Raw genomic sequence first — 15,418 nt, 5'->3', positions numbered from 1 at the left:
CACCGCGCCCGGCCTCTTTTTTTCTTTTTAAAATATGTAGCAGGACGAGCCGCAGACCAGAACCCCTCAGACACGGAATTGTGGAAGGAAGGGGCTTTATTCAGCTGGGAGCATCGGCGGACTCACGTCTTCAAAAACCAAGCTCCCCGAGTGAGCAATTCCTGTCCCTTTTAAGGGCTTACAACTCTAAGGGGGTCCGCGTGAGAGGGTCGTGATTGATGGAGCAAACAGTGGGTACGTGACTGGGGGCTGCATGCACCGGTAACCAGAACAGAACAGAACAGGACAGGGATTTTCACAGTGCTTTTCCATACAATGTCTGGAATCTATAGATAACACAGTTAGGTCAGGGGTTGATTTTTAACCACCTGGCCCAGGGCACAAGCCAGGATATCTGCCTGTGGATTTCATTTCTGCCTTTTAGTTTTTACTTCTTCTTTGGAGGCAGAAATTGGGCATAAGACAATATGAGGGGTGGTCTCCTCCCTTAAATATAGTATAGAGTCAGTTTCACTCTATGCCCAGTCTGGTCTTGAACTACTGGCCTCAAGTGATCCTCCCACCTAGGCCTCCCAAAGTATTGGGATTACAGCGGTGAGCCACCACGCCCGGCCAAGAGGACAGATTCCATCCCCAATGATTTCCATCCCCACCCCAACCAGTCAGTAGCAAGCCTAGCTACCTCCACCCTTTCCCCCAAACTGCCCTTGAAAAACCCCTACCTACGGACCTTGGATGAGAATAATTTGAGTAGTAACTCCGTCTCCCACGTATCGTAGCTGGCCTAGTGTTTATTAAACTTTTTTTTTTAACTGCAATACCGTGGTCTTTATTTGCATAGCGCGTAGAAAGAACCCATCCAGCGCTTATAGTGGGAGAAAGGCTTGACCTTATAGGCGACAGCCTCATCCCAAATTCCTGGTCCCTGGAAGACATCAGCACCCCCCCCCGCGCCCACCCCCGGTCCCCCGCTGCTGCAGTGTGGCCTGTGTGGCCTCGGCTGCCCTCCTGCTCTGAGGCCAGGGGATGGCTCCAGTGGACAGTGAGTCTGGGATTCCTTGCACACAATTGTTCAGGAGGAAGAAGCAAAAAGGGCCCACTGCATACAGGTAGGAAATTCCGCTTTAAGGCAAACGTTTCCCGGGACTGGTCGGGTCGTAGCGCAGGGAGGAAGCCCGCCCTCCCAGGGGCCGGGTCTGGAACCTGTTCATCCGGCTGCACTCAGCACTGTGAGATCGCTTCTTCTGTCACTCAGTGCCAGGAGGCGGGACCTGGAGCGCTATCCAATCAGAGTCATGGGCGGGTTCCTGAGAACTGTCAATCAGGCGCGCGGCAGAGAGGAGGGTGTGACGTTCCAGGAGCTAGTGGCCTCTTCACCCTGGTGACCTTTGTGCCGTATTCTGTCACTGAGAGACGCCCTGGGACATCTGTGGTGGCTTCTGTCGCGCTGGGACCTACCCTGGCTACGGGAGTTGGGAGGACCCGGGACACCGCACAGCCGGGAAATGGTGAGTGTGCGGGGCCCGGCGTCCTGAGGCAGGGCGAAGGGCTGGTCGGAACCAGTCGGAACCGGCTGTGGCGGGACCCGGGCCTCGCCTCAGCGTCTTTGGGGTCTGGGACCTGAGCCCCCCTTCGCACCTCGGTCCTCGGTCCCTTTGGCTGCAGGGTGGGGCCGGGCCGGCAGCCGGGACTCCGGGCGTCCTGTCCGGTCCCTGAGCGGCGACTGCGGCCCCGGCCCTGGCGCCTCTCTCTGGGCAGCTCCGCGCCCGCAGCCCCGCGTCTCCCCAGATTGTGCGGCGGAACCAGTACAGATTCGCAGCCCGAGTCACTGCACCCGGACGCCGAGGGCTGCAGCAGAAACAGTTTAATAGGAGAGGACACCCTAGATCCGCCTCGTGAGAGGTTTGGGGATGGGGTGTTTAGGGGTCTGGACGGGGGTCGTTGGGATGTGGGGTCGCTGGTTGGTGGGGAAGTGAGGGGTGACTCCTGGGACTGGAGGTGAAGAAACCGCATTCTCCTGCTGAGTGGGCTCCCTTGTGGGGTCTTCAGCCTGCTTGGCGCCAGCCTTTCCGCTGGAATTCAAGATCTGAGAAAGAACTTAGACGACTCTTGAGCAACTCTCAGAGATCTTATCCCCAGGCACGGTGGGGAAGCCGGCGGTCAGCGTCTGCTGTGACCTGACTCTCAGGGAGGCGGCTTCCTGTGAAGCAGCGGGGCTGAGGGCACCTGGTTAATATCTAACTGCAATCTCGCCTCCAGCCTGGCTCGCAGTTCCTGTGAGCCTGGTGAGGAGGCTGCACGGTGACGATGGGAGGGTCACTAGACACAAACCAGACTCGTGTGTGGGGTTTGTGTGTGGGAGGAGCTGTGGTCTCTGTGGTCTTCAGTCCTTTCTTTCCAAGGGCGACCATTTCCCCTCCGAGGCTTTCAAAGATACGGGCATCAGGGTGTTTGAGACCTGTCCCTTCATCCTAACTCCTCTTGGGGCTAACAGTAAATCTTTTGGTTTCCAGAGCCTTCCATATGCTAACTTCACTCCTCAATTCCCAGTAACATTATGAACCCTTTGTCACCAAGACTATATTTCAGATAGACACAGAATTTTGTCGTTTGTTTTCAGATAGCAATGTATGGCTCTTTTTAAAATGATTTATTTTGTTTTCCTTAACATTTCACATGTGAGGAAGAAGAGAATAACCACCTGACACTGCTGTAAAAAAAAAAACCAAACCTTTGTGCCTCTTTTATCTCCCCTAGGCACAGATGCCTTCTCAGAATGTCCTTTACAGGGTGATGTGACCTCAGCCCACCCTGTGTCTTTTCCAGGCCCTGTGTTATGGAACTTTCTGGGGCTACCCTAAGATGCTGGAAGCTGCCAATCTCATGGAGGGCCTGGTGGATGTCTGCCCTTGGGTCACTCTTCCCAGAGGACAGCCTGAGGTGTTGGGGTGGGGCCTCCCAAAGGACCAGGTGGATGCTCTGGGGTGGGAGGAACCTTCTGGTATATCATTCATGTAAAAAGCTAACCCCTGGGCTGGGCGCGGTGGCTCACGCCTGTAATCCCAGCACTTAGGGAGGCCGAGGCGGGCAGATCAGCTGAGGTCGAAGTTCAAGACCACCCTGGCCAACATGGTGAAACCCCATCTCTACTGAAAATACAAAAATTAGCCGGGCATGGTGGCAGGTGCCTGTAATCCCAGCTACATGGGAGGCTGAGGCAGGAGAATCACTTGAACCCGGGAGGCGGAGGTTGCAGTGAGCCAAAATCACGCCATTGCACTCCAGCCTGGGCGACAAGAAGGAAACTCTGTCTCAAAAAAAAAAAAAAAAAAAAAACAACAAAAAAACCAACACCTGGGACATTGACATTTTTTCCCCCAAGCCTAGTTTCCATTCCTTGGTGACACATGGCTTATCAGCAAATTGGATAGTGTTATTCAGGGGACAAGACAAATGATTTCTGCCTTCTGGACTCTCTCCGACTGTGAAGCTAGAAAACTGTATTTGAAAACTGGAAAACCCACCCAGTGGGGTTTTGCAAGAGCCTGAAAAAGACATAAGGTAGTGTCTCCTAGGAGTGTGGTTGCTGAGCACTTCAATGAACACCGTGGGGCTGGGGGTGTGCCAGGTGATAGAACGACCTGACCTGACAGTTGAGTGAGACTTGTCTGTGTTCCAGTCCGTTCTGCTCCACCTTGGGTTAGTTACCCTGAAAAGATTTGTTCAGTTATTTCAAATTTAATTTTTTATTAACTGTAAAGTGCATACTATCATTAGAGATTAATAGAGAAGATAAAGTGTTTCTAAAGAGGCCAGAAAGAGTTGGAATTCAGAAAACAAATTATATATATGTAGTTTTCTATTCCTTTTTTTTTCATTTTTAATTTTTTTATTTTTTATGAGACAGGGTCTCCTTCTGTCGCTCAGGCTGGAGTGTAGTGGCACCATCATGGCTCACTGCAGCTTAGGTAGCCTAGACTGCCTGGGCTCAGCCTCCAGAGTAGCTGGGAGTATGCCCACCATGCCATACTAATTTTTGAGTATTTTGTAGTGATGAGGTTTCCTCATGTTGCCAGGCTGGTCTTGAAGTCCCAGGCTCAAGCGATCCTCCTGCCTTGGCCTCCCAAAGTGCTGGGATTACAGGCATGAGCCACTGGACCCAGGCCCTATTCCATTTTTAAAAAACTTTTTTTCTTTTCTTTCTTTCTTTTTTTTTTTTTTTTGAGATGGAGTTTCACTATGTTGCCCAGGCTGGAGTGCAATGGTACTATCTTGGTTCACTGCAACCTCTGTCTGCCAGGTTCAAGCAATTCTCCTTCCTCAGCTTCCCGAATAGCTGGGATTACAGGAACGTGCCACCATGCCTGGCTAATTTTGTATTTTTAAGTAGAGACAGGGTTTCACCATGTTGGCCCGGCTGGTCTTGAACTCCTGACCTCAGGTGATCCCCCCGCCTTGGCCTCTGAAAGTTCTGGGATTACAGGTGTGAGCCACCGCACCCAGCTTTTTTCTTTTTTTTTTTGAAACAGGGTCTCCCTCTATCACTCAGGAGTGCTGTGGTACGATCTCAGCTCACTGCAACCTCTGCCTCCAGGGCTCAAGCGATCCTCCCACCTCAGCCTCCCAAGTAGCTGGGACTACAGGCGTGCGCCACCACACCTGGCTAATTTTTGTATTTTTGGTAGAGACGAGGTTTCACCGTGTTGCCCAGGCTGAAGCATTTTTAAAAAACTTTTATTTACTTTTATTACCCCAGAGACCATGTAATAGGTTTCTCAGGTCTTTTATTGGATGATTTCAAATGGAATGTCAGGGCTTAGCAGTGTAAATACTACCAAGGGAAAAATTTGGGAAAACTCTTCCATTTTGGCTGCAAAAAAATGAATACATTTTCACAAGAATGTGTGGTAGGTATTTGATTGAATTATAAAGCTTTACCAAAACTTTAGTTTCTCTTCTTTTTAGGCTGGAGAACTTGGGACAGTGGATAAGTCTAGTCTGTTCCTGGACTTGGCAGATTAATGCAACATTCTGTGGGACTTTGCAATAGCTAAAGAACTTAAATATCCTTTGTTTACTAAAGGCTTCATTATTATGGAAGTAGTAACTGATTTTATTATCTGAGATGGATAGATACTTGTGCTTTTCTTGTTAAGCTATAAAATAGAAGTGACTTACAATTTCCTTCCCTCCTGTAAACACTGAATTTGAGTGATTTTGATAGATTCATCACACATGGAGTTTTGTTTGTTTGTTTTATTTTTTAAATCCATGTAAGGCATGGAAGGGTAAGCAAATAGCCTTGACTGGGGTGGAGAGGCTTGAGGCCAATGACTCCAAGTGGAGGCCAATTTTGAGCCTGCAAAGGGAGGTCATTGTGGGCCCAGTTTAGTTGGTTCTTCCTGGGGAGCCTCCCCTGCAGGTGTCCCAGCCTAATCACTCCAGCAGTGGGAGGAGCTTTTTTTAAAATTTATTTTTATATTTATTTATTTACTTATTTTTGAGATAGAGTCTCACTCTGTTGCCCAGGCTGGAGTGAAATGCTGTGATCTCAGCTCATTGCAACCTCTGCCTTCAGGGTTCAAGCGATTCTCCTGCCTCAGCCTCTTCAGTAGCTGGGATTACAGGTGGGTGCCACCATGCCCAGCTAATTTTTGTATTTTTAGTAGCGATGGGGTTTCACCATGTTGGTCAGGCTGGTCTCAACTCCTGACCTTGTGATCCGCCGGCCTTGGCCTCCCAAAGTGCTGGGATTACAGGTGTGAGCCACTGTGCCTGGCCTGGGAGGAGGCTTTTTTTTTTTTTTTTTTTTTGAGATGGAGTTTCACTCTTGTTGCCCAGGCTGGAGTGCAACCACAATGGCATGATCTTGGCTCACCACAACCTCTACCTCCCAGTTTCAAGCGATTCTCCTGCCTCAGACTCCTGAGTAGCTAGGATTATAGGCATGCGCCACCATGCCCGGCTAATTTTGTATTTTTTAGTAAAGGCGGGGTTTCTCCATGTTGGTCAGGCTGGTCTCGAACTCCCGACTTCAGGTGATCTGCCCGCCTTGGCCTCCTAAAGTGCTGGGATTACAGGAGTGAGCCACCGCGCCCAGCCAAAGAACCTTTTATACTAAGAGAAGCTACAGAGCACTGGAAATCTGGGGATCCACAGGCAGAGGCAGTTGGGGTGATGCCATGTCTGAGGTTGTGTTTGTTATTGTAGGGCTGTCACTAGACAGTCATCAGGTAAGATAAATCTGGATTTAGCTAAGAAATGAGTTTATTCTAGGCCAGGCACAGTGGCTCACGCCTGTAATCCCACCACTTTGGGAGGCCAAGGCAGGTGGATCGTGAGGTCAGGAGATTATGACCATCTTGGCTAACCTGGTGAAACCCCGTCTCTACTAAAAATACAAAAAATTAGCCGGGCATGCTGGCGGGCGCTACTCAGGAGGCTGAGGCAGGAGAATGGCGTGAACTGGGGAGGCGGAGCTTGCAGTGAGCCAAGATCACGCCACTGCACTCCAGCCTGGGCGACAGAGCAAGACTCCATCTCAAAAAAAAAAAAAAAAAAAAAAGGAGTTTATTCTAAAAGAGCGCTACATAACGGGGAAGAGCACTAAGTATAAGATCTGAAAGCATCTTAAAGCTTAGGTGGAAAGTTGCTTTCAAGGTGAAGAGCAACCAACATTACAAAGGAAATGAGAGGGAGAGGGCAGGATGGAGGGTGAAAATCAGATTCTAGATCACAGAGTGTTTTACCCTGACTTAAGCCTGTTCATGGGATGAGTCATGAAGGAAGGGTTGTATTTTGGCTTAGGCTGAGGGTGTGTCAAAAATCAGTGGCCTAGAAGAATGAGAGAAACTTAAATAGTTTCCTTTCTTTTCTGTTTTTTTTTTTTTTTTTTTTTTTTTGAGATACAATTTCACTCTTGCTCGGGCTGGAGTACAGTGGCGCCATCACAGCTCACTGCAGCCTTGACCTCCCCAGGCTGAGGGGATTGTCCCATCTCAGCCTTCATGGTAGCTGAGACTACAGGTATACACCCCCATGTCCAGCTAATTTTTTTGTATTTTTTGTAGAGACAGGGTTTCACCATGTTGCCCAGGCTGGTCTTGAACTCCTGGGCTCAAGCGATCCACCCACTTCAGCCTCCCAAAGTGCTGGAATTAGAGATGTGAGCCATCAGGCCTGGCCGCAAGTTTCTTCTGGAAGCATTTTGTTCAGAGTAATCAGTAGAGGCAAAACTGTTCAGCTAGTTATTTATAAGACAAAGAATGGGAATTTGGAGGGCCTTATTATAGGTTAAAAAGGCGGGAGCCAGAATTGATGTCAGTGAAGGATGTTTCTTTGCACTGGGCTACTTGTCCAGAACAGAAAGAACTGGGCATGGTGGTGGGGGTCAGGTGATTTCTTATATATTTTTAGTTAGTTAGTTAGTTAGTTAGTTAGTTAGTTTTTGAGATGGAGTTTCGCTCTTGTCTCCCAGGCTGGAGTACAATGGTGTGATCTTGGCTCACTGCAACCTCCACCTCCCTGCAACCTCCGCCTCCTAGGTTCAAGCTATTCTCCTGCCTCAGCCTCCTGAGTAGCTGGGATTACAGGCATGTGCAACCATGCCTGGCTAATTTTTCTATTTTTAGTAGGGATGGGGTTTCATCATGTCGGCCAGGCTGGTCTCAAACTTCTGACCTCATAATCTGCCTACCTCAGCCCCCCAAAGTGCTGGGATTATAGGTGTGAGCCACTGTGCCTGGCCTCTGAAATCATGTTTATTACCAGGATTACAGGGCTTTTGTAAAATTGAACCCTGTCAGCTGCTTGGTTTTGTATTCAGTGAGTTGGTTTAATCAGAGTGAAATTGCACAAATTAAAATGTCTTGGAGGGCTGACATATGTCTTCCATTTAGGTATTCTCGACATATACTTTATAACAAACTGATAACCTTAAGCAACTTGTTTAACTGAGTTCTTCAACTTGTTGTAGCAAATCATTAAATCTGATAGTAGAGTTGGTGGTTTTATACACATTTGGTTAAAAGGGTGGTCCCTAGGGCTTGCAGTTGGCATCTGCAGTAGGGTCCCTGTTGTGGAACTGAGCCCTTAATTTGTGGGGTCTGTGGAAATGTTAGGTGGTGTCAACATTGAATTATTGAACACCAGTTTTTCTTGGAGAATCGGCTCGTGTTCAGCAAATGCTACATATTTGCTGTCAGAAGTAATGTTAGATAAAAGACACCATGGGTCAGAACCATAACTCTGAATTTGTCATTGTTACTTATTATAGGTTCAGTATGTATTCATTCATAAGCATAGTTTTGCCTCTTCAGTTTCCAGTTAGTTAATACTACCATTAATATACCATCCATATAATGCTGAAAAGGCATTCCTACTACAGGGTATCTGCCCAAAGGAGTGGAAATCATTACATCAAAAAGTTCCCTGCACTCATGTGTTTATTGCAGACTATTCACAATAGCAGACATACAAAATTAGCCTAAGTGTCCATCAACAGAAGATTGAATAATGAAAATGTGGTATATTTACACAGTGGAATACTATTCAGACATTAAAAAGAATTAAATTGTGTCTTTTGCAACAATATGGATGGAATGGGAAGCCATGATCTTAAGTGAAACAACTCAGACACAGAAAGACAAATACTGCCTGTTCTCATTTATAAGTGGGAGTTAAAAAATGTGTATAGGGCCAGGCGCGGTGGCTCACCCTTGTAATCCCAGCACTTTGGGAGGCCGAGGCAGGTGGATCACGAGGTCAGGAGATCGAGACCATCCTGGCTAATGCGGTGAAACCCCATCTCTACTAAAAATACAAAAAATTAGCCAGGTGTGGTGGCACGCGCCTGTAGTCCCAGCTACTCGGGAGGCTGAGGCAGGAGAATCCCTTGAACCCGGGAGGCGGAGGCTGCAGTGAGCCAAGATCACGTCACTGCACTCCAGCCTGGGTGACAGAGCGAGAGTCTGTCTCAAAAAAAAAAAAAAAAAAAAGAACGTGTATATATGTGGACAGTGAAGACTCATGGGGATGAGGGAGGTTATTTGGTGGATAATGGGGGTTGCTCCAGGGATGGATGCACTGAAAGGCCTGACTTTACAAGGCAATATATCAATGTAGTAAAATTGCACTTGTACTCCATGAATATATATATATAATTTATACATATATGTGTATATATATATATATATATAAAAAATACGTGTGTGTGTGTGTATATATATATATACACAAGGAATGCACATTTTAGGGTATTACCCAAGACTACTGAATTAGTAATTCTTGGAATGGGGCCCAATGATTTTTTTGTTTGTTTGTTTAAGACAGAGTCTTACTCTATTGCCCAGGCTGGAGTGCAGTGGCGCGATCTTGGCTCACTGCAACCTCTGCCTCAGCCTCCCGAGTAGCTGGGACTACAGGTGTGCACCACCACACCTGGCTAATTTTTGTATTTTTAGTAGAGACGGGGTTTCACCATGTTGGCCAGGCTGGTCTCGAACTCCTGACCTCAAGAGATCCACCTGCCTCAGCCTCCCAAAGTGCTGGGATGTGAGCCACTGCAACCAGCCCCAATGATCTGTTTTTTTTTTTTTTTTGGTTTTGTTTTTGAGACCAAGTCTCGCTCTTTCGCCCAGGCTGGAGTGCAGTGGCACGATCTCAGCTCACTGCAACCTCTGCCTGCTGGGTTCAAGCAGTTCTCTGCCTCAGCCTCCCGAGCAGCTGGGATTACAGGCTCCCGCCACCACGCCTGGCTAATTTTTGTATTTTTAGTAGAGACGGGATTTCACCATCTTGGCCATGCTGGTCTCGAACTCCTGACTTCATGATCCACCCGCCTCGGTCTCCCAAAGTGCTGGGATTACAGGCATGAGCCACCACACCTGGCCTCCAATGATCTGTTTTTTAACAAGCCCTTCAGATGATTCTCATGCATGAGAACTAGTTCATCAGAGCAACCTGTTAAAATATAATGCAAAAAGATGTAACTAAAATGTAAATATAATTAGTAACTAAATTGGAACACTCGAGAATATTGATTTGATTCAAAGACATCAAGAAAGGATGAACAGAAGGGGGAAAAACACAAAAATTGCTGAAAAGGTTTTTGTTTTATTTGCCTCAATCTGTTTGACACATGCTAAAATTTGAGGCTATGGGTTATGCAGTTTACTCACATTGCAGTGCTCATAGGACTTGACTTTTTTTTTTTTTTTTGAGATCTTTTTTGAGATGGAGTCTCGCTCTGTCACCCAGGCTAGAGTGCAGTGGAGTGATCTCCGCTCACTGCAAGCTCTGACCTCCGTGTTCACGCCATTCTCCTGCCTCAGCCTCCCGAGTAGCTGGGACTACAGGCGCCCGCCACCACGCCTGGCTAATTTTTTTGTATTTTTAGTAGAGATGGGGTTTCACTGTGTTCGCTAGGATGGTCTCCATCTCCTGACCTCGTGATCCGCCCGCCTCGGCCTCCCAAAGTGTTAGGATTACAGGTGTGAGCCACCATGCCCGGCCAGGACTTGACTTTTAAGTTAATTTTTTGATGTTGTTGACAATGTTATTTTTGGTTTTGTCTCTACATGCTAACAGTTCATGAATTTTTCAACACATGGGGGAACATTGCTGGGTTATAGATTATAGACAAACTTCAGTTTACTAGGAAATCATAATAGCATGTGTGGATTAACTGTCTGACAAGGCTGGGTGCTGTGGCTCACGCCTGTTATCCCAGCACTTTGGGAAGCCTTGGCGGGTGGATCACCTGAGGTCAGGAGTTTGAGATTAGCCTGGCCAACATGGTGAAACCCTATTTCTGCTAAAAGCACAAAATATTATCCGGACGTGGTGGCGGGCACCTGTAATCCCAGCTACTGAGGAGGCTGAGCCAGGAGAATTGCTTGGACCCAGGAGGTGGAGGTTGCAGTGAGCCAAGATCGCGTCTTTGCACTCCAGCCTGGGCAACAAGAGTGAAAATCTGTCTCAAAAAACAAACAACAAACTGACTATGTATGCATGTCTGTTTATACATTTTTTTTTCAGGCTGAATTTATTTTTCTTGTACAAAAGCCCTATGTTGTAGCCACAGCTGGAGCCTGGGTCCTCTGCACAGAGACTCTGGTGTGGGTCTTAACGAAGTGGTCAGTGAATTCCTGATAGGGAGACTTGGTGAATACAGTCTCCTTTGAGAGGTCGGGGGTCAGGTAGCTGTAGGTCTTAGAGATGGCATCAAAGGTGGCCTTGGCGAAGTTGCCCAGGGTGGCAGTGCAGCCCTGGGCTGAGGTGTAGCAGTCACTGATACCAGCCATCATGAGCAGCTTCTTGGGCACAGGCACCGAGACGATGCCAGTGTCCCTGGGTGCGGGGATGAGGCGCACCAGCACAGAGCCGCAGTGGCCTGTCACCTTGCAAGGGTTGGTGTGGGGCTTGCCGATCTTGTTCCCCCAGTAGCCTCTGCGCACGGGGACAGTGGAGAGCTTGGCCAGGATGATGGCCCCGTGGATGGCAGTGGCTGCCTCCTTGGAGCACTTAACTCCCAGAGTGACACGGCCATTGTAGTCCCCGATGGCAACAAACGCCTTGAACCTGGTGCGCTGGCCGGCACGGGTCTGCTTCTGCACTGGTGTAATCAAAACCTCATCCTTGAGAGAGGCCCCCAGGAACAAGTCAATGATCTCAGATTCCTTGATGGGCAGGGAGAAGAGATAGATCTCCTCCAGGGACTAGACTTCATGTCCTTGACCAGGCAGCCCAGCCTGGTAACGGGCATCCACTCCTTATCCTCAGCCTTGCCTCTCAGAGCTCCGTGGCCCCGGCCCCGGATGCCACTGCAGAAATCTCCGAGGAAGCCACCGTGGTTCCCCATCCCAGGGTCCCCAGGGCCTCTGGACCCCCGCGCTGCACCTGCGTCATCAGCCATTTGGTGTTTTCTCAGAGAAGAAGCTGTACCTTTTAATATTTATCTTTTAGTTATCTCCATGTGATTATGTATTATCTCCATATGATTATATATTGTGTTTTTACTGGATTAGCATTCATGTTGAACATACCTCCTTTGTGGGCTTTCATCTGTGAAATAATTCTCAGTCATTTAATTCATTTGCATAGTAAATGCAAATGTTTGCTTTGTTTCTCTCTTTTTGTTTTAGGCATACTTTATACACATCCTTTTTTACATGGGGGGATTGGTAATATTTCCTTTCAGATGGTGGTTTATCTTTTAAATGTATTCTGTTTAGATGAACTCTTCCTAAATTTTTAATTTTTTTAGATAATGTCCAGCTCTGTCACCCAGGCTGGACTGCAGTGGCATAATCAGCTCACTGCAGCCTCAAACTCCTGGGCTTCCAAGTAGCTGGGACTATAGGCATGTGCCACCACACTTGGCTAATTTTTTAATTTTGTGTAGCGAGAGAGTCTGCCATGTTGCCGGGCTGGGTTCAAATTCCTGGCCTCAAGAGTTCCTATTGCCTTGGCCTCCCACAGTACTGGGGTTATAGATGTGAGTCACTATGCCTGCCTTTTCTTAATGTAATTAGAGTTCAATTTGCCAGACTTCTCCTTTGGAAGCTACTTTATTTTCTTATATAAGAAGACTCTTGTTAAATAAGAAAAACATTTTTCTGGCTGGGCGCGGTGGCTTATGCCTGTAATCCCAGCACTTTGGGAGGCCGAGGAGGGCGGATCACGAGGTCAGGAGATCGCGACCATCCTGGCTAACACGGAAAAACCCCGTCTTTACTAAAAATACAAAAAAGTGGCCGGGCGCGGTGGCTCACGCTTGTAATCCCAGCACTTTGGGAGGCCGAGGCGGGCGGATCACAAGGTCAGGAGATCGAGACCACAGTGAAACCCCGTCTCTACTAAAAATACAAAAAAATTAGCCGGGCGTGGTAGCGGGCGCCTGTAGTCCCAGCTACTCGGAGAGGCTGAGGCAGGAGAATGGCGTGAACCCGGGAGGCGGAGCTTGCAGTTAGCCGAGATTGCGCCACTGCACTCCAGCCTGGGCGACAGAGCGAGACTCCGTCTCAAAAAAAAAAAAAAAAAAAAAAAATTAGCCGGGCGTGGCAGCGGGTGCCTATAATCCCAGCTACTCGGGAGGCTGAGGCAGGAGAATGGCATGAACCCGGGAGGCAGAGCTTGCAGTGAGCCGAGATCATGCCACTGCACTCAAGCCTGGGTGACAGTGCGAGATTCTGTCTCAAAAAAAAAAAATTTTTTTTTTCTGTAATTTCTAAAAGTGTGCTGCTTTCGTCTTTCATAGGTGTTGTATATTCTTCTAATTTAATCTTTAGGTCTGTCTCTTGAAACTGGCTATAAACTTTATCTCTGCTCTGGTGTATCTCCAGGAATTTGGTTGGGGATGGTTACATTGCGCCTTTTCGTGGGATACTTTTGTTTACCAAAAATAAGGCCATTGAGGCAGATATAATTTGATAAAGTTTTATTATAAGCCAAATTTGAAGATCAACTTGAGAAGACACACCAACAAATTTGGATATGTTCTAAAATCGATTACCAGTTGGTAATCTTTATGAGAAAGTTTAGGAGAAGCTGGAGGACTACTCATACCGGAATTGTCACTCTCCTTGAAGGGTACAATATAGACGTTACAATCATTGCCTATAGATGACAGCCGACAGGCTAAAATGTTCTAAGTGGAAGACAATCAGCAAAACATGATTCAGAAATAAATCAGTGTCTTTTTTGGTGTTAGTAGATCACGTTAATCATATCAACAGTTTGAAGAACTCACCATAAGATTTGAGGGACTCAAGATCCTTTACTCACAGACAGAATGTAATCCATTTAATTAGAAGACTTCTTGCCAGGCATGGTGTCTCATGCCTGTAATCCCAGCACTTTGGGAGGCCTAGGTGGGCGGATCACCAGAGGTCAGAAGTTCGAGACCAGCCTGACCAACATGGTGAAACCCCGTCTCTACTAAAAAATACAAAAATTAGCCGGGCATGGTGGCGGACACCTATAATCCCAGCTGCTCGGGAGGCTGAGGCAGGAGAATTGTTTGAACCTGGGAGGCGGAGATTGCAGTGAGCTGAGATCACGCTATTGCACTCCAGCCTGGGTGACAGAGCAAGACTCCGTCTCAAAAAAAAAAAAAAAAAAAAAAAGACTTCTCCAAGTGGGTTGATTTGGAAACCTGCCAAATGTGACCTGTAGGTTATCACTTCTTTATCTTGGCAGGGAGCTTAATGCCTATATGTGAGACCAGTGACCTGATTCCTGTAGACTTCAAAGCCTAATGTGTGTAGAGAAAGAGTCTACCTCTCTCAGTCACTTAGGACTGCTATACCAGATTGCCATACACTGCATGCCTTAGACAACAAACATTCATTTCTCAAAGGTGTAGAGGCTGGAAGTCCAATGTCAAGCAGACGAGGCCTCTGGTAAGGGCCTGCTACCTGGTTTGAAGATGGCAGTCTAACCCTTATATCCTCACATGGTGGAGATATGTCTGTAATGTCTGTCTAGTTTTGGTATTAGGGCAATGTTGGCCTTATAAAATGGAATAGAAAGTGTTTCCTTAGCTTCTGTTTTCTGGAAGAGGTTGTAGAGAATTGGTATCATTTCCTCCATAAATGCTTGCCAGAACTCAGCAGTGAAATCGTTCTGACCTGTTGCTTATTTTTTCTGGGACATTTATTATTTATTAATATCTTCAGTAGATACAGGCCTATTCATATTACGTAGGTCTCTTTTTGTGAGTTTTGGTAGATAGTATCTTTCAAGGAATTGGTCCATTCCATGTAATTTTATCAAATATATGGGCACTTAGTTGTTCCTAATAGTCTTTTATGGTCGTTTTACTGTCCATGGGAGTAGTAGTGATGGCTTCTCTTTTTTCTGAGTTAACTTGGCTATGGGCTTATGAATTTTAATGATGTTTCCAAAGAACCATCTGTTGGTTTGTTGATGTTTTCTACTGATTTCTTCATTGCTATTTCATTAATATCTCTTCCCATCGTTACTTTCCTCTGTTTGATTTACATTAATCTTGTCATTTTTCTCTAGTTTCCTAAAATGGAAGGTTAGGGTGTTGATTGTAAACCTTTACTTTCTAGGAAATGCATTTAATTCTTTAAATTTCTCTCAAAGCACTGCCTTTACTCCATTCCAAAGATTTTGCTAAGATATATTATTTTTCATCAACATGGCAATATTTACATTTTGCTTGACAATTCTCCTTGAAGTTTGTGTAGTTGAGAAGTTTGTGGCTTCAATCTCCACTTTGTTGAGGTTTTTCAACTATGCTTCTATTACTAATTTTTACATTAATTCTAATATGATTTGATTGCATACTTTAAAAAAATTTGTTCAAGTGTGTTTTATGGCTGAGAATATTGTTCATCTTGGTGAATATTTCATGTAGGCTTGAGAAGAATATGTATGCTGTTGTTGAATG

The 15,418-nt window shown here is 46.6% G+C and overlaps 1 protein-coding gene and 1 pseudogene across 3 annotated transcripts in view; one reads left to right on the top strand and one right to left on the bottom strand.

Annotated features, from left to right (window-relative positions):
- LOC116478503 (zinc finger protein 44) overlaps positions 1-15,418 on the top strand; it is a 96,218-nt gene that overhangs the window by 68,532 nt on the left and 12,268 nt on the right. Inside the window, exons 1-2 of one of the 3 annotated variants that reach the window (XM_058425195.1) lie at positions 1,353-1,508; positions 2,827-2,940. The exons of 1 other annotated variant lie outside the window; for it this stretch is intronic. In XM_058425195.1, coding sequence (XP_058281178.1) covers positions 1,506-1,508; positions 2,827-2,940 — 117 coding nt within the window. In that variant the 5' untranslated portion in view covers positions 1,353-1,505. Of the gene's footprint in view, positions 1-1,316; positions 1,509-2,826; positions 2,941-15,418 lie in introns of those variants that run through there. One more of the 3 variants, XM_032169779.2, reaches the window with a different exon arrangement.
- On the bottom strand, positions 11,021-12,014 carry LOC116478513 (small ribosomal subunit protein uS5-like; annotated as a pseudogene).

The sequence above is a fragment of the Hylobates moloch genome, unplaced genomic scaffold (assembly GCF_009828535.3).
Source record: "Hylobates moloch isolate HMO894 unplaced genomic scaffold, HMol_V3 SCAFFOLD_12, whole genome shotgun sequence".
NCBI lineage: Eukaryota > Metazoa > Chordata > Mammalia > Primates > Hylobatidae > Hylobates > Hylobates moloch.
The sequence above is the reverse complement of the archived record's forward strand: the minus strand, read 5'-3'. Positions and strand labels throughout refer to the sequence as shown.